We start from the raw sequence: 22,736 nt of genomic DNA, 5'->3' as shown, positions 1-22,736 counted from the left end.
CCAAGGTGCCCGAACAAAGGACAGTGATTAAAACTTCAATGGATGGGCTAGGTGGGCTAGGGCCTGCTGGTCGCCTGCCCCACCCTGTTAATTGCCCTTTTGCCGTCTCAGTATTGTTCTGCTCGCCACCTTGCCACCAACCTGAACAAGAATTTCAAATGGATCTAATTATGTTCTTCTGCGTAATCCAAAAAGTAACAAAACAAGTAAAGAGGGAATAAATATGCAGTTGCAAAAGCACGGGGGAAACCAATATCGATATCCGGCACTCTCTCAACAGCGCGCACTCTGTGAGATCCTACATTTTGCAACTCAACCGGTTATGTGCGCGCAAAAGCGCATGTGCAAGTTGTCAAAGAGATACGAGGTACCTACCTATTCACTCACACTGTATGTATTTGATTGAACACGGGGAGCTTCCGGAGGCTCAAGGCTTGCAGCGGCTGGTTATAACCCAAAAGTTGATATCCACACAGTGCAGACCCCGGCCTATATACGTAGCTCGGAGGTCCCAGGGTTGAGAAAGCCAGAGCCAAAAAAAAAAATTCCTTCTCGTCGCGTTCCTTGCTCTCCTCTCCCAACCTCTCTTCACTTCACCAAGTGACGACGAACATACAGCTCGTCATAAATCAACGCGGAGACATTTGATTCAGCTCGTCCGAATCATCTCTCCCGGCGTTTCTCTTCGTTTCGTTGTCCTCCTTTTCGAGAGACACTCTCCACTCTTAAGACATTTTTTTTCCCGCAAGGAAAAAAAGCCAGAGTGCAGGAAACCACCCCTCAGGAGAAAAAAAAAAAGCGTGCGCACGCATATCGAGCGCTGCTGTTTGCCGATAGTTCTTCGTCGCCTCGACCACCGGCCGACGTGCATCTTGAGACAAACCGACCACACTCTTTTCATCAATTTCGATCGCAAAAACAAAAATCAAGGCGGGATTTCTCGAAATTGCCCACGGTCCTGTCCATCAAGCGACAGCCGACGCAACTACCGCCCGACTTCCGTGACCGAAGTTTATCTAATCATCTTGGCCAACCCACGCCCGACTCGAATTTGACATTCGGTTCTTTCCAAGCGTGACCTGTTGACAGCTCGCTTTGCGACCGCGATATATTTCTACATCATCCCTTTCTCATCAACACGACGCTCCCACGACTGACGAAGATCCGCAAGCCTTATGACGTCTCCTGCAAGCACACAGGACCAAAACCCGGCGCAGAATCCTAGTGCTTCCTCGGCCACGTCGTATGCTTCAGCCGCCGGTGCTGCGAAGAAGCCTTCCTCGACGCCGCTGAGCGCACAAGGATCGAACCCTCCGCCTGTGGTGGTTGGTTCGTCTGCGCCTGGTAATCCGCAGCATGGCAACAAGGCCGCTGCGTCGCCTGTGAACGGCCGACCAGCCATCACGCCCGCCATTCCCGCTGTCACTGGTGCCACTAATGGCCACGACCGGAAAACCTCAGTCACAATCAGCGCCAACGGGCCCAGTTACGCTGCCAACGGAGGCCCCGTAGGCGGCCCTAAGGGTAATATTCAGTTTGGCTATAAGGAGTCGCCTGGTATTGTCCACAGCACCCCTCAGCAGGGAACCACGGCACCCATCCCTATCCCAGGCAACAGCGCCAGAGTGCCTTCTCCAGCACACTCACCATCCCCTATCCCCCAACCCTCGGCTAGCGGTGGCAGACCGCCCTCGATGATGGCCCAGGATGGAGGACCAAGCATGAAGTTCGGAAGCCTCGGCGGTGATGGCGAGGTATGTTGTTGCTTTTTGCTGACTGCATAGACAGGCTTGAGGTGGTCCACTTAAATCATTGCTGACATGTTCATCTTCTTTAGCGGCACATGAAGCACCTTTCCCAAGGCCCCCACAACATGGGATCAGGATCTCCTCACATGCGTCACGGCAGCACACACTCTGTTCATGACAGCATGCCAAGCCACGCGGGTCCGGGAGCTGGCCGAGGTGGAAACTTCGCTTCCTCCGGTGGACGCGGCCGCGGAGGTTACAATAACCAGGCCGGCTACAACAACCCGATGGGCTACCCTCCGACCGGTCAGTATGGCCGTGGTGGCGCACATGCTGGCCAAGGTCGTGGTGGCATGCCTTACCAACAGAACCAGCGGGGCATGGCTCCTTACCCGAACTCTCCCCAACCCCGAGGCAGCCCTGCTATGGGCAATGCCATGCCGAACCCTGGCACTCCGACCATGAACGCATCTCTCCCTGTTCATCCTCCTCAGCAAGGCTATAACGCATACATGCCGCCTGCCTATCCTAATGTAAATGCAACCCCTCAATTCCAGAGACAAGGATCGAAACCCATGGGCAAGAAAAAAGGCGCTCGTCGGGACTCTGTGAAGGCGGGAACCCAATTCCCGTGGCAGAATTCCGACACATCTCAGGACCACCCTAGCGGGCGGTATCGACGTCAAGGCACGCACTGGGATTCGGCGTTTGAGTTGTCTAATCAGCCAATCTCGCCCGAAGTTCTTTCCGAGATCTTACCCCCCTCAATCCCACTGGCCGATGCCGGGCACAAGATCAACTTGTCGCCGGCTAGCGGTAATTTTGATCGCTTGCTAACTATAAAAAAGCAGAACTATGGATTCGCACCCCCCTTCGATCCTCGTCAGCAGGGTATGATGGGTATGGGTTACCAGTATCCGATGGGCCCCAATATGCCACCCTACGGCATGCCCCCGCAAGGCCCCTCTCCTTCGCCGGGATTCTCGCAGCAGTCTTATCCTCCGGGCCCCTACACTCCCCAAGCCCAACCTATGTCCCGTAACGCTTCGCAGGTGTCTGAACGTCCTAACTCAAGCACCGGACACCAGCAAGCCCCCGCTAACCCTCAAGGTCCCCCTCCTCACCATACCCCGACCGCCAAGCCCGCAGTTGTGTCATCTGGGTCGTCGTCTTTCGTAATTCCCAAGAAGACCACTGCCAAGATCACCATCAAGAATGCTGCAGGTGAGGCAGTTGACTTCAAGGCTCTTAAGCCCCCCGCGTCACCCGCACCTAGCTCTCAGCAGGCCAAGACTCCACCAGTTACCAGCTCCACTCCCACGCCACCTCCTAAATCGGCCACACCATCGCACACTCGCTCCGATAGTGCATCCAACCTCAAGACCGCTGAGCAGAAGAGGAGTGAGTTTATGGAGCAGGTTCGGAAGACTGCTGCCGGCGATGCGAAGGAATCTGCTGCCGAGGAGACGGCCGAGAAAGCAACTGATAAGGCTCCGGCGGATGCTGCTACTGATAAGGCCGAGCAGCCTTCTCCTGTAGAAGAAGCAAAGGGTTCAGAGGTCAAGGAAGAATCCAAAGCCGCTCCCGTAGAGGAAGAGCAGAAGGCCGAGGCTGCTGATGCTCAAGGCGAGAACCCAGCAGACGAAAAGGCCGAAGAGGCTACTGAGACTGAAGAAGAGCGTTTCGAGCGCGAAATCCGCGAGATGGAAGAACGTGAGGCTGAAGAAGAGCGCCGACAGGCCGAATATGATGCCAAGAAGAAGGCTCAAGCTGAGGCTAAGAAGGCGCAGGACGAAAAGGACCGCGCGAAGAATGCCGCTGAGAACGACCGCAAGCTTCGTGAGCAGGAAGCCGAGATGGAAAGGCTTGAGGAAGAGAAGGAACGCAAACGCGCTGAAGCCGAAGCTTCCGGCAAGTCTGAGTCTGTTGCCGACATGCTCGCTGGCAAGAGCTCAAAGGCTCCCGTGAAGGCTGCTGATGGCATCAGCTCAGTTACCGACAAGCTTGCAAGCCTTTCTGTCAAAGATGGCGCCTCCGGCAAGTCTGGAAACTCGGAGAAGACCAAGTCGAAGCCTGCTGCGCTCAACCTTGCTCCTCTTAATACAAAGCCAGTGGAGCCTCCTCAACCTAGCGCGGCTCTCCAGTCACTCAAGTCGGCTCGATTCCTCGAGGTCATTGCGCCTAGTCTGTATCCCGCTGGCATCCACTCTCCCAACCCAGCGCTCAACTCTGCCGTGTCCAAGAAGGGCAAGAGCTTCAAATATGACGCCAACTTTTTGCTCCAATTTCAGAAGGTTTTCACGGAACAGCCTTCGATGGAATTCGGCCAGCAGGTGAAGAGCCTGATTGGAGACGGTGACAGGACTGGGTCGGCTAGGACACCGGCTTCATCCCGCCAACCTTCTGGTCGTGGTGGCGCTGGAGCTTCTGGCGGATTCCCCGGCGGCTCTTTCATGAACCCCGGCAAGCCTGGATCTGCGTTTGGCAACATGGGTCCGCCTGCTAGAGGAGGTGGCTCAATGGGTCCTATCGGATCCTTCCAGAGACCGTTCCCTGGAGGTACTGGGATGACACGCAACCCCTCGCAATCCGGCATGCAGATTCCTGGATCTCCGCGCCAAGCTAGCAGGCGAACAGGCAGCAAGCGCAACGATTACTCGAATGCCAAGCAGGAAGCACAGGCTGCTAAGACCATGCCTCTTACTGCCGGCATGGAACTGAAGCCTATCGCCACAACTGCGTCCGGCTGGAAGCCCATGAGCCTTACCAAGGGCGCTCCGCAAAACGCCGGTACAGGCTCGCACATGGAGCCCGAAATCGTCCAGCGTAAGGTCAAGGCCGCGCTCAACAAGATGACGCCTGAGAAGTTCGACAAGATTGCCGATCAAATTTTGGAGATCGCTGCTCAGTCTAAGGATGAACAGGATGGCCGTACCCTGCGCCAGGTCATCCAGTTGACTTTCGAGAAGGCCACCGACGAAGCGCATTGGGCCTCGATGTATGCCAAATTCTGCAAGAGGATGCTCGAGACCATGAGTGCCGAGATTCGCGACATCAGCATCAAGGACAAGCACGGAAACGTGGTCAGTGGTGGTGCCTTGTTCCGCAAGTACCTGCTTAACCGCTGCCAGGAAGAGTTCGAGCGTGGCTGGAAGATGGATCTGCCTGAGCCCAAGGAGGGTGATGAGAAGAAGACGGGTGAAGCCGCCATGCTTTCCGACGAGTACTACATTGCCGCGGCCGCCAAGAGGCGTGGTTTGGGTCTCGTTCAGTTCATTGGTGAGTTATACAAGCTGGGCATGTTGACGGAGCGCATTATGCACCAATGTGTGCAGAAGCTTGTCGACTACAGCGGCATTCCCGACGAGGCCGAAGTCGAGTCCCTGTGCAAGCTGCTACGTACGATTGGTGCGAATCTGGATCAGAACGCAGACAAGACTCAGGGTAGGGCCATGATGGATGCCTACTTCGACCGGATCAACACCATGATCAACCTGCCCGACCTCCCCAGCCGTCTCCAGTTCATGTTGATGGATGTTGTCGATCTTCGCAAGGGCGGTTGGGTTTCCAAGGAGGCCAACAAGGGCCCCAAGACCCTCGACGAGGTTCGTGCCGAGGCCGAGGCCGCAGCGGCTCAGAAGGCTGCCGAGAACGCTCGAACCAACCAGAGGGGTGGTCCCAGGCCGCCAATGGGCGGCCGTGGCAGTGATATGCGTGGCATTTCGGGCTATGGCCAACCGCAACAGAACCAGAACCAGGTCGGCATGGACGACTTGAGGAGGCTCAAGGGATCCGCCATGCGCACATCATCACAGAACGCCACCTTTGGTCCTACCTCCATGTTTGCCAGTCGCAGCAACAGCGGCCGCGCCAGACTTGGTGCTGGTGGACCTTTCGGCCGTGCTGGTGAGGAGTCGGGTGCGTCGTCACGAACCGCGACGCCACCGACGAGGGAATCTACGTCAAACGCAAATGCGTTTAGGTATGCCTTCAAAGATTTGTCTGCTCCTTGATCTCTTTGAAAAGTGCACCTGCTAACTCGCCGTTTTTCTTTTCTTTTTTAATCTTTAGCTTGCTTGCGAACATGGAGACGGAGAACCCAACCTCGCCCCCAGCCGTGTCGCCAGCCATGACCAAGGCTACTCCTGACACTGGCGATAAAGACAAGAAATAATCAAAGAAGAGCTGGCAACTCTATGACGCCGTCCTATCTCTTGTTTGTCTTTTTTTCCTCTCGAGCAACGCCCGTTTTCATGTTTGCCCCTCACCCTTGTAGGCAAGGGAGGGAGCGTGCGTCTTCTGCATTGTCCATGAATGCATAGACGGGGCAGGTTATTTGCATTTACAGGGTTTTCAAAAATGAGTAAATCGTTCGTGTTTACAAAAGCGGTTTTTTTCGTCTTTTTTTTCTTCTTTCTCCTTTTACCTTACAATGATACCTGCCGATCCTTGTTACACGTCCTCATATTCAAACTCGATAGACAGGCTGGTTCGGGCCACTTTTTATGTCCCAGACCAGGCGAATCCTCATGCTCTCCTCCATCCCGGACCGTATTTTCCATCTACATTTACACAACCACTAATAAGGCCTGCATGGGGGGACGGAGCTTTTACTCACTCTTCACTTCCACAACATGTTTTAATTTAGAAGTTTCAAAAGTCTGTCCTGGAGCGCGCCTTGAGTTGGTCGGGGGGTGACCGGGAAGGGTGGCAAGGGGAATATCTCATTGGTATTTTGAGGCGCGATGAGGACGAGGTTGCCCTTCCCACTGTTTTGTTATGATGAAGGTTCTCTGGGTTGACGCACGTATTTACTCCTTTGCTGCTCTTTCTATTTGATGACTTTTTGTTCCTGCTTTCTCTCGTCTCGCCTCTGGTTTTGTGTCTGTGTTTTCCCGAGTTCCTGGATTTTGGTCTCGCCTCACTTGCTAATATACAGACCCAAATGGATTACTCCAAAAGAGTTTAGTTTTGACCGTGTTTTCTTGCTCGCTTTGTTTTGCAGTGGGTTGGTCTAGCACATGCACACAAAACGGGAGGCGTATTTATTTCATCACAGTACTCACACACAACACGGGTTGCTCAGGCGAGCTCATGTGAAGGAGGTGACGCGGATGGGCAATTTTTCACCTGACGTGTTTGTTTCTTCCACGAAGAAGCCTTCAAAGGCTAGATTTTGACTCTCGCCTCTTGTTATATGGAGCACAACAGTAGATTCTTTTTGGCCCTGTGTGTATTTGCATTGCACATGTTGAGTATTTTCTGACTGGCCCAACTCAAATATGCATGCCAATTGTTCTCCCTGCCTAGACTAGTCTAGTATCCAAAATCCGAAATTGAGAAGTCTATGAAAAGTAGCGAGAGAAAAACATAGAATAAAAAAATAAGCAGGAGGGTCATACTTGTAAACAGAAACAAGTTGTATGTCTATTATATTATGCGTTTGAGGTAGCCATCCCATACTTAACATAACCTTCGTCGTCAGCGCCCAGTGAGTGCCGCTGATTTGCACATTCGTTTGTTCACGTCAATAAAAAGAAATACAAATAAAAACTAAAGAGACGAGAATAAGACGAGAAATATCCATACTCTAAAATGAACCGCGGTGCGGATTTCATGCTACGGCTGCAAAGCCCAGCTTTGTAAACAGATTGTCCATGGCAACCCACTGCCTTCCACACTTATCAAGATAACGGTCGACGGTCGCCTTGACGGTGCCGAAACGAACACGATTTTGCTCGGCGAGCGCCAGGAGCCGCTCCCTGGCCGCCTCGTCCTTGACTCCCCCGGCGCGGGCCCGCTCGACGTCAAAGAGGCTGGCGAAGTATACGAGCTGGTTGTAGAGGTCTCGCTCGCCAAACTCATAGCGCATGCGTCCCATGCAGTCTATCGCCAGGCCCTTGGGGCCCAGGCAGCGCGAGCCGTAGACGCTCATCTGCGTCGTGCGCGCGCCGCAAGACGTGTCGTCGCACACTAGCCATCCCTCGTAGTAGCGAGCCGTCGTCAGGCGGACTGCACGCTCCACTTGTGCGATGACCGAGACTGGGGGAATGGTTGCGCCACACGAGCCACACGCAACACCAGACGGCGTGACATGGCTCTGCTTCTCTTCGCCGTCGACAGCTTGAAGACCCTCAAAGACCGACGTGGCTTTACAGGCACGGCAACGCAGCTCTAGACGAGAGCAGTTCCGGAAGCGGACGTCGTCAGGCATTTGAGACTCGAGCGGGTGGATCTCCAGCCCAGCGTCGGCATCACCGTTCCCGAAGCCCTTGTTCTGTCCGCTGACCGAGGCGTACCGACGGGGATCGAGCCCGAGGTTTTCTGCGAGCTGCGCTGTCGATGTACCGATAATGTTGGCACAGAGACGCTCTACCGGCGGGAAGATCTGCTTCGCCATGTACCAGTCCACATCGGGTGACAGGCCAGAGTCGGGTTTGAGAACGTCTGGTGGGGTGTAGGCACGGGTAGCGGCTGGCTCCGAGCCAGTTGTGATGATGTATGATATGACGTCTCCTTTGCGGATCGTCTTGCCCCGAGCTATCTCCCGCAGCGCAACCTGGACCTGTGGCATCGAGTCGCCGTTGGGGTACTCCTTGGGGCCCTTGCCCAGTTGGGTGAGAATGATGTACTTTTGAGGAGGAATCTCTTGAGCGCGCATCTTGGCAGCAATATCACGAAGGTACTCGTGGATGCGGGTTACCGATACTTCTGTTTCATCGCCAGACAGGATCTCATCGAGGATGCGAGCCGAAATCTCTTTGGATAGTGCGCAGTACTCACGTCGACGCATGTCCAGACCCTTGACCTCCATCTTTTCCACAAACTTGCCATCCACCTCAACCATGTTGATGGCAGCGTACTTCTTCTTGGCCTGCAGCAGAATCCGGCGAAAGACGTTGTCGATGTCGATCTCCAGCAGACGATACCGCTCATTGACGGCCCGCTTGAAGTCCTGGCCGACCCGGAAAGCTGCGGCAACGTTGTCGACGTTGGCATTGATCATGACTGAGTCTGTATCACCGTAGATTACCTGGAGCGAGTTGTTCTCTGCCAGTTCCTTGGTACTCCTCAGAATCTCACGGCCCTTGTACGTCGTGAGAATAGCGAGTGGCCGCGCGTAGAAGCGCGACTTGGTGTAGCCCAAACAACCATACATGGAGTTGGCTGTAAGCTTTAGAGCCAGTTGTTTGATGTCCCATGTGGCAAGCTGCTCAGGAGTAGCCGACTTGTCCTTCATGAGACTCTTTACTTGCCTACGCCGGCTGACAAGGGTGGCAATCAGCCTTGGGAGGATTCCTTGGTCAAGCTCAGCTGGTGGAACCTCGGGGACGGCATCTTCCTCGTCGTCAATCTATAATGTGCACTTGTCAGCAGGTGAAAAAGGTTCCAAATGGTATTCCCACCGCCCCCCCCCTGACCTGTTTGTCTGTCGTGACTTACCCGTGATTGCCTGTCGACAGTCGTGAAACAGATGTTGTACTCTTGAATAATGGAGGGGTACAGCGAGTTGAAGTCCATGACAAGCACAAATTTGTCGTAAAGACCCTTCTCGGGCTCAAAGACCAGTCCACCTTTGTACTTGTCCTTCTTCTTTCCAGTCTCCCCTGCTTGTCCCTCTTCGTCTTCCTCCGCAGCCCGTTGCCTGCCCTTGAAGGCTCTCTTGTCTGGACATATGTACTTGTTGCGGTGGAACTCGTGAAGCAAAATGTACTCGTTGCGCTCGGCACGTGTACCGGTGAGTGTCCTTGCCCACGAGTTGCCTGCCAGATTGGTGAGAACCTTGGTGAGTGGCAGTACCTGGGTTCGCAGTGCCAGGGCCGCAATGAAGTACGTGTCAGCCTCAATATGCGTCAGATAGTCCATGAGTCCGTCTTTGGTGCCAGCCCAAGTCTTGAGAGCGGCCTCGTTGTCCACGTCGCGCCTTCGCGAAGCAGCGTTTGCTCCGCCACCTCCGAGGTACAAGTTGCACATCTCGGTCAGACTCCACGATTGACACTTGGTCATGACAGACTTTCCGGCATCGTTGGCGAGATCGCAGAGCAGACGGCCCGACATGATTTGACGTTCGGCAAAGACATTACCACCCATCTTCCCCATTGACGAAGGCCACTCTGAACGACGCAGTCGACCAAGCCGCGACCACTGGTGGATCTTTCTCTCGTGTAGCCTGTTCAACAAGATGCTGTAGTCCACACCTTCGAGCTGATGACCAACGATAACGTCCGGATCGGCCACGTCAACCTGTGCCAGGAAGAAGGAAAGCATCTCAGACTCTTGCTTCAATGTTTTGACCAGGCCCTTGATTCTCCGTTTGTCCTTGGTCAATGCCTCGAAGCCAATAGGGAAAGCCGCGCCGTTCGGCCTGATCAGAGTAAAAGTCCGACAAGGCAGCTTTTCTGCGGGTGTTGTTTCGTCCAGAGACACATTCTCGTAGACTCGCGCACTGATGGCCAGGATCTCCTGCTTGTTGTCCTTAGCATTGAATGTTGTCCGGAGTGCCAGACTCATGATGGTAAGGGGCGGTGTATCCGGCAAGTCAGTGGTCTCGCTCATCACAGAGATTTGGTTGGGATGCTCAACCAAGACTTCAAGACGGCAGTGTGATGCGTTTCGGATGGCACCGAAGTCAGCATCGCCGATTTTGAGCCAGCAAGGGCCCATGATGTTCTTGAGCAGGACGAACTGCTCGAAAAGTCCCGTGTTGGTACCAAAGACGCGTGAGAAGGTTTCACCTGACCTGGCGAGGTCAAGTTGCGGCTTTGTATAGGGGTAAAGCAGTTTGAGGTATTTCCCTTCTTTGGGCACGTCTGGCAGCTCAAAGGCATATTTGCGGGTACATGCCTTGATCTTGTGCATGTCAACCTTCATCTTAGTCATGATATCATCAACCTCGGAATAGACGTCCATCATTTGCACTGGCTCATCTGGGCAATCCTCCCCATCTCGGTGCCTATTTTCGCGTGGGAGGAAGTAAAGCTTCCTTAGGATGTTGTCCACTTTGATGAAACAGCTGACATACGCCTTGGTCTTCTTGTCCAAAACTTTGCCGAAAAGACACAGACTGCCATTGACCTCGGTATAATCAGTCCAGAAGAATCTTAGGCTACCGTCAGCTTCCACGGCATTCTTAAAGTCCATCTTGCCGACTGTTCGTGTTTCTGTCTGGGAACTGACGACGTTCAGCTCCTGTGTTATTGAGTTCCACGAGGAGGCGTCTACATCGTCCGAGACTTCAGCTTTGACAGGTGATGACTTAATCGGTTCTGGAACCGGCTCAGGCTTGATAATCTTCTTGATCGGCCGAGAGGCTGCTAGGTTGACGCTTGATGCCTTGATGGCGCCAGCATGCGAGACCTCCATCATGTCTTCGTCCTCATCTACGTCTTCAGGGGCTTTTTTATCGGCTTGAGCTTTTCGCTCGGCGACCTTGGCTGCGGGAGATGATGGGGCGGGATCGCTCATAGGGACATCCTCAGCTGTCAATGGAAGCGGCTCGTCGTCCATATTCATAAAGCCATCGTCTTCGTCTTCGTGTGGCGACGGTGCTGCTGGGCGGTCGTCCACTATCTTGACTTTCTTGTGGAGGGGTAATCTTGTATCGGGGCCTGGAGACAGAGCGCGGGCTTTCCGGCGCTCTAGAGTCTTATCCGTTTTCTTGGGAGCACGGTATACAGGAACCCTAACATTTGAGTCTACTTCACCAAGAAGGTCTGCAAGAAACCTGTCATCATCTTCGGTTTTGATGGCCTGGCGGCAGGGGGTGAGTTAATTAACAGCTTTATGCCAAGTCCGCAATATCTTCTCACGACGCAGGAAATCAGAAAGGGTCATAGAAGGTAACAAAGGCGAACCTTTTGCTTAGGCTGGGTCTTGCTTGCTCCCTTGGAGAAGTATTCCGAGATGTCGCGATCATTGGCATCCCGTTTTGCCTGCTCTTCGTCACGGGCGCGTTTTGCTAGGCACAGTAGTGTCGCGTCAGTACAGTACCAAACCCGGGGTGGTACGTTGAGATAAGAGGCATACCGGCTTTACTCGTCTTTTTTCGTGCTGGCGCACCATCTTCACTGTCCGACTCGTCGTATACAGGCACACGGTCCCAGTCCTCACGGCCGTCGTCGGCATATCCCTCGCCGTTGTCGTCGACGACGAAATCGTCCTGGTTGAGACGTTCTCGGACAATCTTCTTGTAGCTGTCTTCGTCCACCTCCTCGTACAGGGAGCCCTCTTGCTCTACTTCGTATGTGTCGAATGTCTTCTTGCCCGCCTGCCTGAGCGCGCGAAGTTCGGCGAGTTTTGATCGTTTGTTAGCCTTGGAAGACATGGTGCTTGTTGAGGCTGGCGGGTCGTTCAGAGGTCGGTAGGGCTATGTCCAGTCACTCCCGCTGTCAAAATGGAAGTTCTCCCTAATACTAGCGCAAAAATATCAATTATCACTCTTTTTGTCGGGTTTGACGAGCCGTACATCACAAATGTTCTTCTTTTGCTGCAGTGTTTGTATGGTCAATTAATTGTTCGATAAAGCGCCTATTGCTACGAGATATTGTGGGGGTGTGGAAGTCGCGTCCCACATCACGCGTCAGGACGCGCGTGTTTTAATTGATTGGCCGGGGCCAACCACCTCGATACCCTGTCTTTTCTCTTTGAATTTTTTCTTCAAGCGACTCAGCAATTACGTACTACGTACGTATATAGGTTAGGTTAGGTAAGGTGGTCTAGAACTAATAGGGATCCATCCCATTGCATGGTAATTAATTACCTGACTACTTTATCTATCTATCCTGATCGCGACCTTCAAGCAAAGTAGGGGCTGATTGATACTTGTGTCGCAGACATGACAATTTGTAGGGCTTGCGCAAGGGGTGCCTGCCGCTCAGTCCTCAGCATCAGGTCTGCCAGCTACCTCTCGAGCAGTCGCGCTGGAGTTGGCAGCTCTTCGGGGTCGCAGATGCGAAATTCAGGCGTCGCAAACTCTGCTGTAACAAGCTCTTCCCGAACCCAAGATATCACCAGAGCCATCAAAAATTCGCCAGATACAGACTCCCTTGGCGGGCTTAAAGAGGGCTCCAGTCGCAAAGTTCCAGATAGCAAAAGCCTTGACTATGCTGTGCGCAGGCACTTGGAGTTTCTTGGCGATGATCGCTTCAAGATCGCTAAGCATGTCTCGACCACCCTGCAAAGGGATGCGTTTGACGAGGCCCTTCACCTTGTGCGCAAAATCTCCAGGGCAGACCGAGACTATATGGTCTCTTGGAACCACCTTATAAGCCACCTTTTCGAAAAACAGCGGTTGAATGCGGCAATCAAGCTTTATAACGAGGTTAGCTAATCCAATCGAGACTTGTCCTTCTCTATCTGGAACGGGGTATCACCAGTTCGCCTGATTGCTAACATGCTACATGGTTGGCTCGGCATAGGCCAAGAAGCGCGGACAGACACCCAATGCGCAGACATACACCATCATGTTTGACGGCTGCGCCGCCTCGGAACACCCGAAACTTGCAGTCGGCGAGGCGGTTAAACTTTATCACACACTACTACGCAGCGAGAGGCTCAAGCCCAACACGACACACCTCAACGCTGTTCTCAAGGTCTGCTCGCGCGCCGGAGACCAGGAGGCGTTGTTCAGCGTTTTGCAAACCGCCGAGGGCGACAGGAAGGCCGACAACCTCACGTACACCACTATACTGAACTCCATCCGTGTCAGGACGGCACCCTCGGACAGGAAACCTGAATTGAAGGGCCTCAAAAAGAATGAGCGAGAAGATGCCAGACGCATGGAGATTGTGGTCTCTATCCAGCGGGCAAAGGCTATATGGGAGGAGATTGTGAAGCTATGGAGATCTGGCAAGCTCATAATGGATGAAGAGCTTGTCTGCGCCATGGGCAGGATTCTCAAGACTGGTGATCGTGCAGCCAACAGCGAGATACTCGCTCTCATCGAGCAAGCCATGAACATTCCTAGGCTTGACAAGGCGGCTCTGCCGGCACCACAGCAGCCCACCGAGGGTAAGTCGGCTGTCGTAAAGACCCGCCCAAGATCAGGCATGGGATTTGCCACACCAGGTAGAAACACGTTGTCTCTACTTCTGGAATCTCTGGGGACCACCAGGGAGACCTCCCTTGCTGTGAGATACTGGGATATATTCGTCCGGGAACACGGAGTGATACCCGACAGCGAGAACTGGTTCCGACTTCTCAGGACCCTATGGATTGGTAAAGCCAGCGGCAATGCCTCCAAATACATAACACGGATGCCTCCGCAGTATCTCAGGCCCACCACTGTGCACATCGCCTTGGCGACTTGTATAAGGGACAACCTGAACGACTCTGCCACGGCCAACGCGGATAAGATTATGTCATACGCCATCCGGACGCTAGACGTTGTAGACGCCATAACGATGCGCTACTATCTGCAAGCAGTTATAGGAAATCACCATCGTTTCAGGGTCATGGAGGAGAAAGGCGACGTGCAAAAGTCGCAGATCGAGCTCGGAAAGCATTACGCGCATGCTTTACACTTTCTTCAGGGTCCGTTGATGAAGGCCACCAACAATCTGACACACTACCGGGTGCCAGAGGGCCCTCTGAAGGGACAGGCCGCGATCCAATACAACGAGTTTAGGGAGCTGGCCGCCACGGCGCGGCGCATGATATCAGTTGCTGACAAGATCATGAACCAGAAACTGGTCTCGGATCAGAAGGAGTTGAAATGGATCAAGGATTTCCGCGTCAAGATGCAAAACTTCGTCGAGTCGGTCTACGAGGGCCGTGACCACCTCGAGCCTAAACTCCCACCTAAGCGGGATAGCGAGTACCGCTATGACAGGGAAAAGTACCGTCAGGTTGATGAGTATGACTGGAGAAACGATGCTGCGGCCGAGCTGAAATTCTTAGACTCTTAAGGGCAGCGGCCACCTTTGTGCGAGTCTTTTGTGTACAAAAATGTAGCATTTCAAATAGAAAGCAGACTAGAGCTTGTACTATAATAACGAACCCATCTTGTCTGTGAGTAACAGTTAGTTCTAGAATAGTCCGTCGAATCTCGTGCTACAGTGGCGCTGAGTGGTTACCTACCTGAGTAGGTAGGTAGGTACCTTACACTACACAATCCGGGTACATAGAGTATCTAGCACGCATCGGAAACTCTCTTTTCACTCAATGAATGATTGCAGGGAAAATATAAAGGTTTAAAATATCCCGAGGGCAGCACACTTGGTAAATCTGCTGCAGAAAAGTTTTACACATTTTAAGTCCAAACTATGCACGAATCGCAAGTCCAATTGCAAGTGAATCGATAATTAGAAAGCCGGCTCAGAATTGCTTTACGGTTGATCAACAGTCAAACAGTTTACAGTTCACAGCTTACCCCGGTTTTTGTTGTCATACTGGCGACGTGGAAGTGGATACATAGCAAGCCTAGCAAGCCTAAGTGTCTACTACTATGGTGACGGGCGAAAAAAACCACCCTTGTCGCCGTATATGTATGCGTGGGCCTTTGTTAACTTAACTGTTCGCGGGAACTGTTAAGTACCTAAATTATTTTTTTTGCTCAAAAGTATTACCAAAGTCGGCAAAGCCCACAAAGCCCACACTAGCGGACACTGTACAGGGGGATTGATTTTTACCCTTACCACCAATATACCACCTACGTACCTAGGTACCTAGATGCTAGGTACCCAATTAACTACAATAAAACCCGGATATTGGCCGAGCACAACCCTAACCCCCTCTGCCCCTGTCATCTTTAACACTCCCGATAACACGCGTAGTACTTTACTTCCTACATCTGCAAGAGAAGGGATTGAATTGTTAACCGCGTCGTCCTTCCTCATCATTGACATCAAAATACACATCCAAAACTTTGTGTTGAACAGCACCATTATCGCATCCACAAACCAATTGATCCAAGTGCTCAAGGGAAAAGAAATCAAGATGTCGAAAAAGCACGCGACCGACTTCGAAAAGATCATCCACGCCGGTACGAGAAACCTCCCCGAAAGCCATTTGTTGCCTACCTAAGATACCTGCCTACCCAACCTTGTCAAGGTAGCTGTTGTCAATTTTAAATCGTCGCAACGGCGACACTAACGCGACGCCATTATCTTTGTTTCCTGCGCCCGGGAGACTCAGATCGAAACCGCAAGCAGAAGGAGGCTCTCGCGGCCAGGATATTCAGTCGTGACAGGCGATCCAGCGCCCCAGGCAAAGGCTCAGGCTTGTCTTCGCCCTCTGCAGCCGCCGGCTCCCTTGCTAGCCGCGTAGGAGTGAAAAAGGTAGGGCTTGACTTCCGCTGTTCACCATGCGCCCCCCCCCCCCCCCCGCCCCCCCCCCCCCATCCCGGATGGCTCGCTGAGGCTAACCCAGCCTTCTCGTGTCCGGCACCCATCCTTTTAGAACCGCGCATCTTCCGGAGCAGTCAAGCCCGGCGACGTCAATGGTATCTGGTTCCATGATCTGCATGGCTCCTCCGCCGACGCTGCGAAACCGGCCGGGGGTTCACTAGCCAGTCGCATATCCATCCCCGGAGGCGGACCGGCCGTTCCCAAGGGCACCAAGCGCCAGCAGCAGCAGCAGCAGCAACAACAGCAGCAACAGCGCGCCTCGAAGCTATCACACGCTCTCTCCAGGGATCAAGCAAAAGCGCCAGCCCAGCAGCAGGCCACCGTCAGGAACAGCGGCATTTCCATACGCGGCCTCGCTGGCCCACCAATCGTCATGGCCCAGAACTTTGCGCCAGGCACGACAGCCGCCGACATCGAGAGTGCCTTTACCCCATGCGGCGGCATCGTCACGAGCTGTCGTTTGTTGAAGACGAGTCCCATCATCATCGCCGAGATAGTGTTTGAGGACCCCAACGGCGCCCAACGTGTGATTGATCAGTTCAACAACCAGATGGCTGACGGCCGTCTCTTGAGGGTATACCCTAAAGTTGGTGGCGGTGCCGTCACGCAGCCAATCGTCTCCAGGCACCAGCCTCTCTGGAACGGGAGCGGAAACATCATAGATGGTTCACACGGCTTCTCGGGCGTCGACTACGATACCGGGATGGATGTCGACGGTGGTGCTGGAAGCGAGAGGAAGCTCTACAGCGACTCTTTGCTGCCTCGGGATGGTAATGGCGGCCGTGGGGGCTCAAGGGGTAACAATCGCGGTCGAGGAAAGGGCTCGGGCCGTTAGGAAGAACCTGAACTTTTCCCCTGGTGGCGCGGATCAAAAATATCCGGCCAGCCAGACCATACGCAATACGACTCACGCTCGGAGGCACGTAGTCTCGTCCAGGAGACGCAGAATTCGCCTGTCCCTTCGGATGCAGGCTTAGACGAGAGGGCACAGTGGGACGGCCACTCGCAGCAGCATGCGCCGAGCCCACCTCGCGGTACTCCACCAACGCAGCGTTCGCGATACCATAACGACAACAGACGCAACCATTATGAAGCGGATTATAGCGGCAACGGTAATCAGTCTTACTATGACAACGATTCGCACCGTGCCTACCGCACTGGGTTTTCACCTCGCCGGGATACATCTTGGTACTAGAACTAATAGTTAGTTGGAAGCCTCCTCTTTCAGGTCGAAAGGGCGGGTCAAACCTTAGACAGTAGTATTAGAAAGGTCTTTCGCTTCTCTAATTTTTCGCTTTTTGGGGGTTATCCACGGTACCTGAAATATGTGCGTAGAGCATCTTGAAAACCAAGCCAGATAGAAATACCAAAATTGCCATACTGAATCGATGACGCCGCCTCTGTGGCTCATCATTCTAATGATGAACTATCTCAAAAGATTTCTGGCCATTATGGACAGATCCGCCATTTGCCATGGTACCAACATGGCGGTTGGCGTTATGATAATCCATTGGTATTAATTACTTGGAATATGGAAGACATAACCATCAAAAAGCATGGAAATCCCTTGTCCGACGTTGCCACTCCCAGCCAACAACCTCAATCAATAGCTTTTGCACGTATCGCTTTTATCCCCGCGTCCTCGCGGACCAGCGGGCCAAGTTTCAAGGAACATGACATGTTTGCTTTTGATGCATTTTCACATACCGTGATCCAAGCACCTTACTACTCTTACAAAATTGAAGGAAAAGATATAGATATAAAGCTTCGTTGAACCGACAAAGCAGGGGCAAGATGGGCCGGCCAATCGTCTCATGAGCCGAAAGAAAAAGAGCAAAGAAAAACAGGAAGAAAAACACCTAACTTGTCCTTCGATGTATCAACCCAAGTTGAATCCACCCTTCAAATCAACCCTGCCTCAGACATGCCTCCGTCAACCCAGGTGAGCTTTTCTGCAACAGTCGTGACATCTTAACCAGGACCCATGCCGACGAGCGAAATTGGACTCTTCAAATCGCTCACATCGCCTCCCTTGTATTCATCCCCCAAAACTGTCCGCATGTAGGCTCCGTACAATGGGCCTATCCCACTCCCGCGAAGAACCTTGGGTCTGAGACTGGAAGGTACAAAGCCTGTGTACAAAGAGAGCAGAAAACAAAGGGACTAGACACAATCTCAAGAGTTTTGCCTAATTTCCCTATCCTAACGCCCCTAAACATCTGAAGGTGCTAGGTTCGAGAGCGAGAGAACGGCTGACTAGCCCTTCACATCGCTGCTGCCTGCCCTAGTGTATATTGTATGGCGCTCGTCGGCGACGCTGCTGACGGCTCGTCTTCCGGCACATCTCGCTCTCCCTCCTGTTGCCATCTTCAGCTAAGGCGCACTGGTGAATACCCAGCAACATGCAATTCTTCGTTCGCGTCACATGCCAAGGGAGAGCAGGTGCGATATCAGCCCACTTGGGGCAAGTTGCCCTAAGTGACAACGTGTCCAACAAAATTCGTCAAGGGCTTCGATGTCAGTGAGAACCGTGGCTGTCCATATATCGCGTAAAACGCTTGCCAGTCGACGAATGATGTCGTCATGTCAGTGGAATGACACTCGCGGATTGCCGAAGCAAAAGAAAACGACAATCGACTCCATCGGCCGCCAATATAAGGCAGCCTTTTTCAGACTCAATTCCAAGAGCCTTGCTGAGAACTGCTCATAAAACCTTCTTCGAGTGTGCGCTCCTCTAGATTGCGGATAAAGTCCTTGTTGTTGCCGCGACCTCCTGGTTGCGCACGACTACCTCTTCTGTTAGGGCCCATACGGCCAGGAGTGTTGTCCATAAGAGCACCGCTATCGGAGGGAGGGGGGTAGTATGCTGGGCTGGGCTGTAGTCGAATTGGCTGGCTGGGATCCAGGTGGCTGGCCACCCTTTGGATCGCCGCAGGAATACCGCTCTGGTGATGTTGCTCCATGGTAGACGCTCGCGGGCGGGACCTCTGCTGAGCATACATGTTATTCTGAGACTGGTGCTGCTGCTGCTGCTGTCCCTGTTGGGGCGGAACACCTGCGTAGTTGGCTGGAGGCATCTGCGCCGGCGGCTGAGACTGCGACATCTGTCCGTACGCACCCTGCGAGGTCGCGTACGGTGGAGGCGCTGGTGGTGCATGACTGCCGCCCGCAGCGTAAACAGAATTGTTGGCATACACTGGTGGAGCTGACGGCGGGTGACCAGGTTGGTGCTGATACTGCGCCGGCGAAGCCATTGATGCATATGCTCCTTGAACCGCGGAATTGGCTTGTGCCTGTGCGGCTTGGGCTCGCTGCTTGCTAAGAGCCTCAGCCTGTTGTTGCTGTTGGGTTCCAGGTGCCGGGGATCGGTTGAGGGAGCTTGACTTGAGGTTCATGGGCGGAACAAAGGGCCCTGTGTACTTCTGCTGAGTGATGAAAGGATGAAGCTTTGCTTGTTGAGGAGACCACCTTTCCAAGGGATTGATGGTCAACAGCCCCCTGACAAAGTCAATGAACGCAATCCTGTTGTTCATTTCTGCGGGGAGTAGGATGCAATCAGCTAGATATTCGTAGCGGGGCCATCATGAATTGGGAACTATACCTCTGTCAATCTCGCTCTGCTTCATGTTCTTCCGTGGCATCGGGTATGTTTTGATAATTTCCGGCAGAGTGTTGGCCTGGAAGTATTTTTTGCTGGGTTGTTCCTTCGTGCCGTGCTCTTTTGAGTACTGCTCCATGCTCTTCAGCTGGTATGTTCGCCTCCCGAACTCGTCCTGTCGTTTCTCGAAGAACTCCCCAGACTGCTTGCCCATTTCGAGCATCCAGTTGGGCGGGTTGCCCAGCATCTCAACGATCCTAGATACCTGGTTGTATTCGGATGATCCAGGGAAGAGCGGCAGACCAAGAAACAGCTCCACCACAATACAACCAAGCGACCACATGTCGATGGCAGACGAGTACGGCAGCCCCAAGAGGACCTCGGGAGACCGGTAGAATCGTGACTGGATGTAAGTGTAGACTGTTTGCCGTTCATCGCATGCCGAGCCGAAGTCGATAATCTTGATTATTGGGCTCTCGAGATTCTTCAGCAAAATATTCTCGGGCTTGAGATCGCAATGTATCAGTCGCGCCTTGTTGAGAAGTGCAAGGCCGTTGAGTAGTTGCTGTGCAAAGACACGAACAAGTGTCGTACTAAGGCCTCTGAACTGGTTTTGCTTGATTAGCTCATAAAGATTCACACTCAGTAGCTCAAACACTAGGCAAAGATGCTGTCTATGAATGAATGTGTCTTTTAATCGCAGGAGATGGTGATCGTCGTTCTTGTCGAGTTTTGTGTTGAGCTGTACGACGTTGACAGTTAGCACACGTATGCAGCCGTGCTTTTTAAAACGCCGTTACTGGTGTCGATATCTTACCAGATCGAGTACTGAGACCTCCATCATGGACTGGTTGAAATAGGCGGTGCGGTTTTTGATCACTTTCACAGCTACAACCTCCTGCGTCTTCAGATTCTGACACTTTACCACCTGGCCGAAAGTTCCTTGGCCCAACACGTCTAAGATCAGATATCGGTTCCTATAGGTTGATGTTTACTTATCAGCGTTTATTTCATTCTTGCTGAAGATCCCTGCGTAACGTACTTGTGTCCAGCTTCCTCAGATCCGAGGATATCATTGACGTAGAGGATGTAATCGCTGTCCTCGTTATCATACCCGTCGTTCTTGGTACCCTTGCTAGGCTTGGTAAGAACCCGACGCGGGTTGCGAGAGGACTCGTACTTGAAGCTGGGGTTGCAAATCCTGTACGTTGCAGGCAGGTGAACAGTCAAAGCTTGCAGGGGCTGCAAGATTGATTTGTGAGGGTTAGCTGTGAACTTTTGGTCGCGCAATGGGAGATCGGGGATATACGTACGCTTATAAACCCACCCTCGGGGTTGGCTCGCCGGAAAGGTGGTTGCGCGCTGACTTTGGGTCGCAGATCCGACAAGGCCCGCAGCTTTTTGAGCTCAGGAACGGGCTGAGGGGCAGAATATGTGGGCGGGGGCATGACACGCCTCGGCGACTTGGGGTCCGGGGGATAGAGCGCCTCGGTCGTCGGGGTGGTTGCAGATAGGGAGAAGCCATCATAGGCGCCCGTGTGCGACGAAATTGGCGGCAGTTGCTGCGAGCCCGATTGAGAGTGACCCTGGGACTGGGATGACTGACGACTCGGGTAGTATGGACTCTGAGGAGGGTACGGGCTGTGCAGGGAGTTTCCGTAGTCGGAAGCACCACGCGTAGGCGACTGACGCTGCTGCGGGGGCAAGCTGGAGAAGTGGCTACCGCCGCCAGCCGACGATGACTTTGGCGTGTAAGGGGAGTACGGCGACGTAGGCGACATGACCTCCATGGGCGAATACCTTTGAGCGGCAGCCGACGACTCTTGGGGGGAGTGCAGGTTCGAGGGACGGGCGCCGGCACTGAGGTGGGCTTGGTGGTGGGGCCGCATTGGATACTTCATTCCAGAGTATTGATCGTGAGCGTCCGACATGGCGACGTCGCCGTTGCCGTCTCTTATCTGCGGCGTGGCAATTGGCGATGTGGCGGTATTGAGACTCGGGATGTGATGATGGTGTTGTTGTTGGTGCGGCTGCTGTTGCTGTTGCTGCTGGTTGTGGTGATGCTGCTGTTGTTGCTGATGGTAAATCTGCGACTGTTGCGAGCTCGGGTACTGATCGTACTTGAATGCGATTGGCGGCTGTGGCGTGTGGTGCTGTTGCTGCTGTTGTTGATGGTGGTGTTGGTGGTGTTGGTTTTGTTGTTGATTCAGGTGCTGCTGTTGCTGACCATTGAAGTCCCGCGACAAATGGTTGTGGCCCTGGCCGACGCTGTTGCTGTTGCTGTTGCTGTTGCTGGCGCTGCTGTTGTAACGTCGAGACGCGCCAGCAGCGTCCGAGTATGGTGACTGCCACTGTTCCATGGTGAACAGACCAGACAGACTACCGTCAGCACCAGCAACGCCTTAGGCCAGAAACTATCCTCTTGGAAAATTCGACGGGTGTTGCGGTGCGGACGCCCGATGCACGAAGCTGCTGCACAAGCGTCGCTGGGACCTACGGAGGAAAAAGGCAAAAAAAATCACAAAGATCAGAACGGGAAGGTTTCGAAAGCTTGCAACTGGGCTGCGGTAATCTGGGCAGACACTTGACTGACTGATTGACTGACTGGTTGACTGGTTGATGGACAGTGCGCAATACTGAGAGGTGGGCTGCCTCGACAAAGTGGGAGCCCAAGCTACCTGGCATGCTTTTGAGGGGGATGCAGCCACGCTACGGAGGACGCCCAAGCCCGCCTGCAGGTAATCAATTGATCACAGAAAGCGTGCAGCTATTTTTGACGCCTCCTTGTAGGCAGGGTACTCGCTACCCTACCTACCTGCCTACCTGCCTAGGTAGGTAGGTAGGTACCTAGGTAGGTAAGGTAGGTATCTACAGTATTGATGTACGATAACAAAAAGTAACAGCAAGATTTCCTGTCATCGCATGCGAATGTAGTTTCTGGAATCCTCAAATGCGGATTAAATTTTGTCCTTTTTTTAGTGACCCCCCCCCTTTCTGTCTTCGGCCGTCCATCTCTTCTTTGCCATCTCGCTTGAGATTGCTTCA

General features: G+C 53.2%; 5 protein-coding genes across 5 annotated transcripts; 3 read left to right on the top strand and 2 right to left on the bottom strand.

The window, feature by feature from the left end:
• The first annotated feature begins 536 nt into the window (after positions 1-536).
• On the top strand, positions 537-7,207 carry MGG_06396 (uncharacterized protein). Its single transcript, XM_003717127.1, has 4 exons — positions 537-1,754; positions 1,838-2,281; positions 2,597-5,730; positions 5,820-7,207. The coding sequence occupies exons 1-4, from the start codon at positions 1,176-1,178 to the stop codon at positions 5,920-5,922; spliced, it is 4,260 nt and encodes a 1,419-aa protein (XP_003717175.1). The 5' UTR covers positions 537-1,175; the 3' UTR covers positions 5,923-7,207.
• Positions 6,947-12,248, bottom strand: MGG_06397 (DNA polymerase alpha catalytic subunit). The gene is made up of 4 exons (XM_003717126.1): positions 11,775-12,248; positions 11,603-11,706; positions 9,192-11,498; positions 6,947-9,102 (listed from the first exon to the last, which is right to left on the bottom strand). Exons 1-4 carry the CDS (start codon positions 12,070-12,072, stop codon positions 7,363-7,365), a joined length of 4,449 nt encoding a protein of 1,482 aa, XP_003717174.1. The 5' UTR covers positions 12,073-12,248; the 3' UTR covers positions 6,947-7,362.
• A 167-nt stretch (positions 12,249-12,415) lies between these two features.
• On the top strand, positions 12,416-14,932 carry MGG_06398 (uncharacterized protein). Its single transcript, XM_003717125.1, has 2 exons — positions 12,416-13,068; positions 13,166-14,932. The coding sequence occupies exons 1-2, from the start codon at positions 12,583-12,585 to the stop codon at positions 14,651-14,653; spliced, it is 1,974 nt and encodes a 657-aa protein (XP_003717173.1). The 5' UTR covers positions 12,416-12,582; the 3' UTR covers positions 14,654-14,932.
• Positions 14,933-15,520: 588 nt separating this feature from the next.
• Positions 15,521-17,550, top strand: MGG_12843 (uncharacterized protein). The gene is made up of 3 exons (XM_003717124.1): positions 15,521-15,729; positions 15,882-16,024; positions 16,146-17,550. The coding sequence occupies exons 1-3, from the start codon at positions 15,684-15,686 to the stop codon at positions 16,926-16,928; spliced, it is 972 nt and encodes a 323-aa protein (XP_003717172.1). The 5' UTR covers positions 15,521-15,683; the 3' UTR covers positions 16,929-17,550.
• On the bottom strand, positions 17,468-22,276 carry MGG_06399 (CMGC/DYRK/YAK protein kinase). The gene is made up of 5 exons (XM_003717123.1): positions 21,005-22,276; positions 20,734-20,933; positions 20,509-20,668; positions 19,695-20,433; positions 17,468-19,628 (listed from the first exon to the last, which is right to left on the bottom strand). The coding sequence occupies exons 1-5, from the start codon at positions 22,049-22,051 to the stop codon at positions 18,769-18,771; spliced, it is 3,006 nt and encodes a 1,001-aa protein (XP_003717171.1). The 5' UTR covers positions 22,052-22,276; the 3' UTR covers positions 17,468-18,768.
• Positions 22,277-22,736: the final 460 nt, after the last annotated feature.

The sequence above is a fragment of the Pyricularia oryzae genome, chromosome 4, assembly GCF_000002495.2.
Source record: "Pyricularia oryzae 70-15 chromosome 4, whole genome shotgun sequence".
Taxonomy (NCBI): domain Eukaryota; kingdom Fungi; phylum Ascomycota; class Sordariomycetes; order Magnaporthales; family Pyriculariaceae; genus Pyricularia; species Pyricularia oryzae.
Note: the sequence above shows the minus strand (reverse complement) of the source record. Positions and strands in the feature narration are given on the sequence as shown.

Excerpts from the sequence above, each read along its gene's own strand:
- MGG_06396 (XM_003717127.1), top strand. The coding sequence starts at position 1,176 with ATGACGTCTCCTGCAAGCACACAGGACCAAAACCCGGCGCAGAATCCT. Across the intron at positions 1,755-1,837 it reads GCCTCGGCGGTGATGGCGAG|CGGCACATGAAGCACCTTTC; the intron begins GTATGTTGTTGC and ends CATCTTCTTTAG. Across the intron at positions 5,731-5,819 it reads TCAAACGCAAATGCGTTTAG|CTTGCTTGCGAACATGGAGA; the intron begins GTATGCCTTCAA and ends TTTAATCTTTAG.
- MGG_06397 (XM_003717126.1), bottom strand. The coding sequence starts at position 12,072 with ATGTCTTCCAAGGCTAACAAACGATCAAAACTCGCCGAACTTCGCGCG. Across the intron at positions 11,499-11,602 it reads AGACCCAGCCTAAGCAAAAG|GCCATCAAAACCGAAGATGA; the intron begins GTTCGCCTTTGT and ends CCCTGCCGCCAG. Across the intron at positions 9,103-9,191 it reads CTGTCGACAGGCAATCACGG|ATTGACGACGAGGAAGATGC; the intron begins GTAAGTCACGAC and ends TGCACATTATAG.
- MGG_06398 (XM_003717125.1), top strand. The coding sequence starts at position 12,583 with ATGACAATTTGTAGGGCTTGCGCAAGGGGTGCCTGCCGCTCAGTCCTC. Across the intron at positions 13,069-13,165 it reads CAATCAAGCTTTATAACGAG|GCCAAGAAGCGCGGACAGAC; the intron begins GTTAGCTAATCC and ends GGCTCGGCATAG.
- MGG_12843 (XM_003717124.1), top strand. The coding sequence starts at position 15,684 with ATGTCGAAAAAGCACGCGACCGACTTCGAAAAGATCATCCACGCCG. Across the intron at positions 15,730-15,881 it reads CGAAAAGATCATCCACGCCG|ATCGAAACCGCAAGCAGAAG; the intron begins GTACGAGAAACC and ends CGGGAGACTCAG. Across the intron at positions 16,025-16,145 it reads GCCGCGTAGGAGTGAAAAAG|AACCGCGCATCTTCCGGAGC; the intron begins GTAGGGCTTGAC and ends CCATCCTTTTAG.
- MGG_06399 (XM_003717123.1), bottom strand. The coding sequence starts at position 22,051 with ATGGAACAGTGGCAGTCACCATACTCGGACGCTGCTGGCGCGTCTCGA. Across the intron at positions 20,934-21,004 it reads CCGAGGGTGGGTTTATAAGC|CCCCTGCAAGCTTTGACTGT; the intron begins GTACGTATATCC and ends TCAATCTTGCAG. Across the intron at positions 20,434-20,508 it reads AGGTCTCAGTACTCGATCTG|CTCAACACAAAACTCGACAA; the intron begins GTAAGATATCGA and ends AACGTCGTACAG.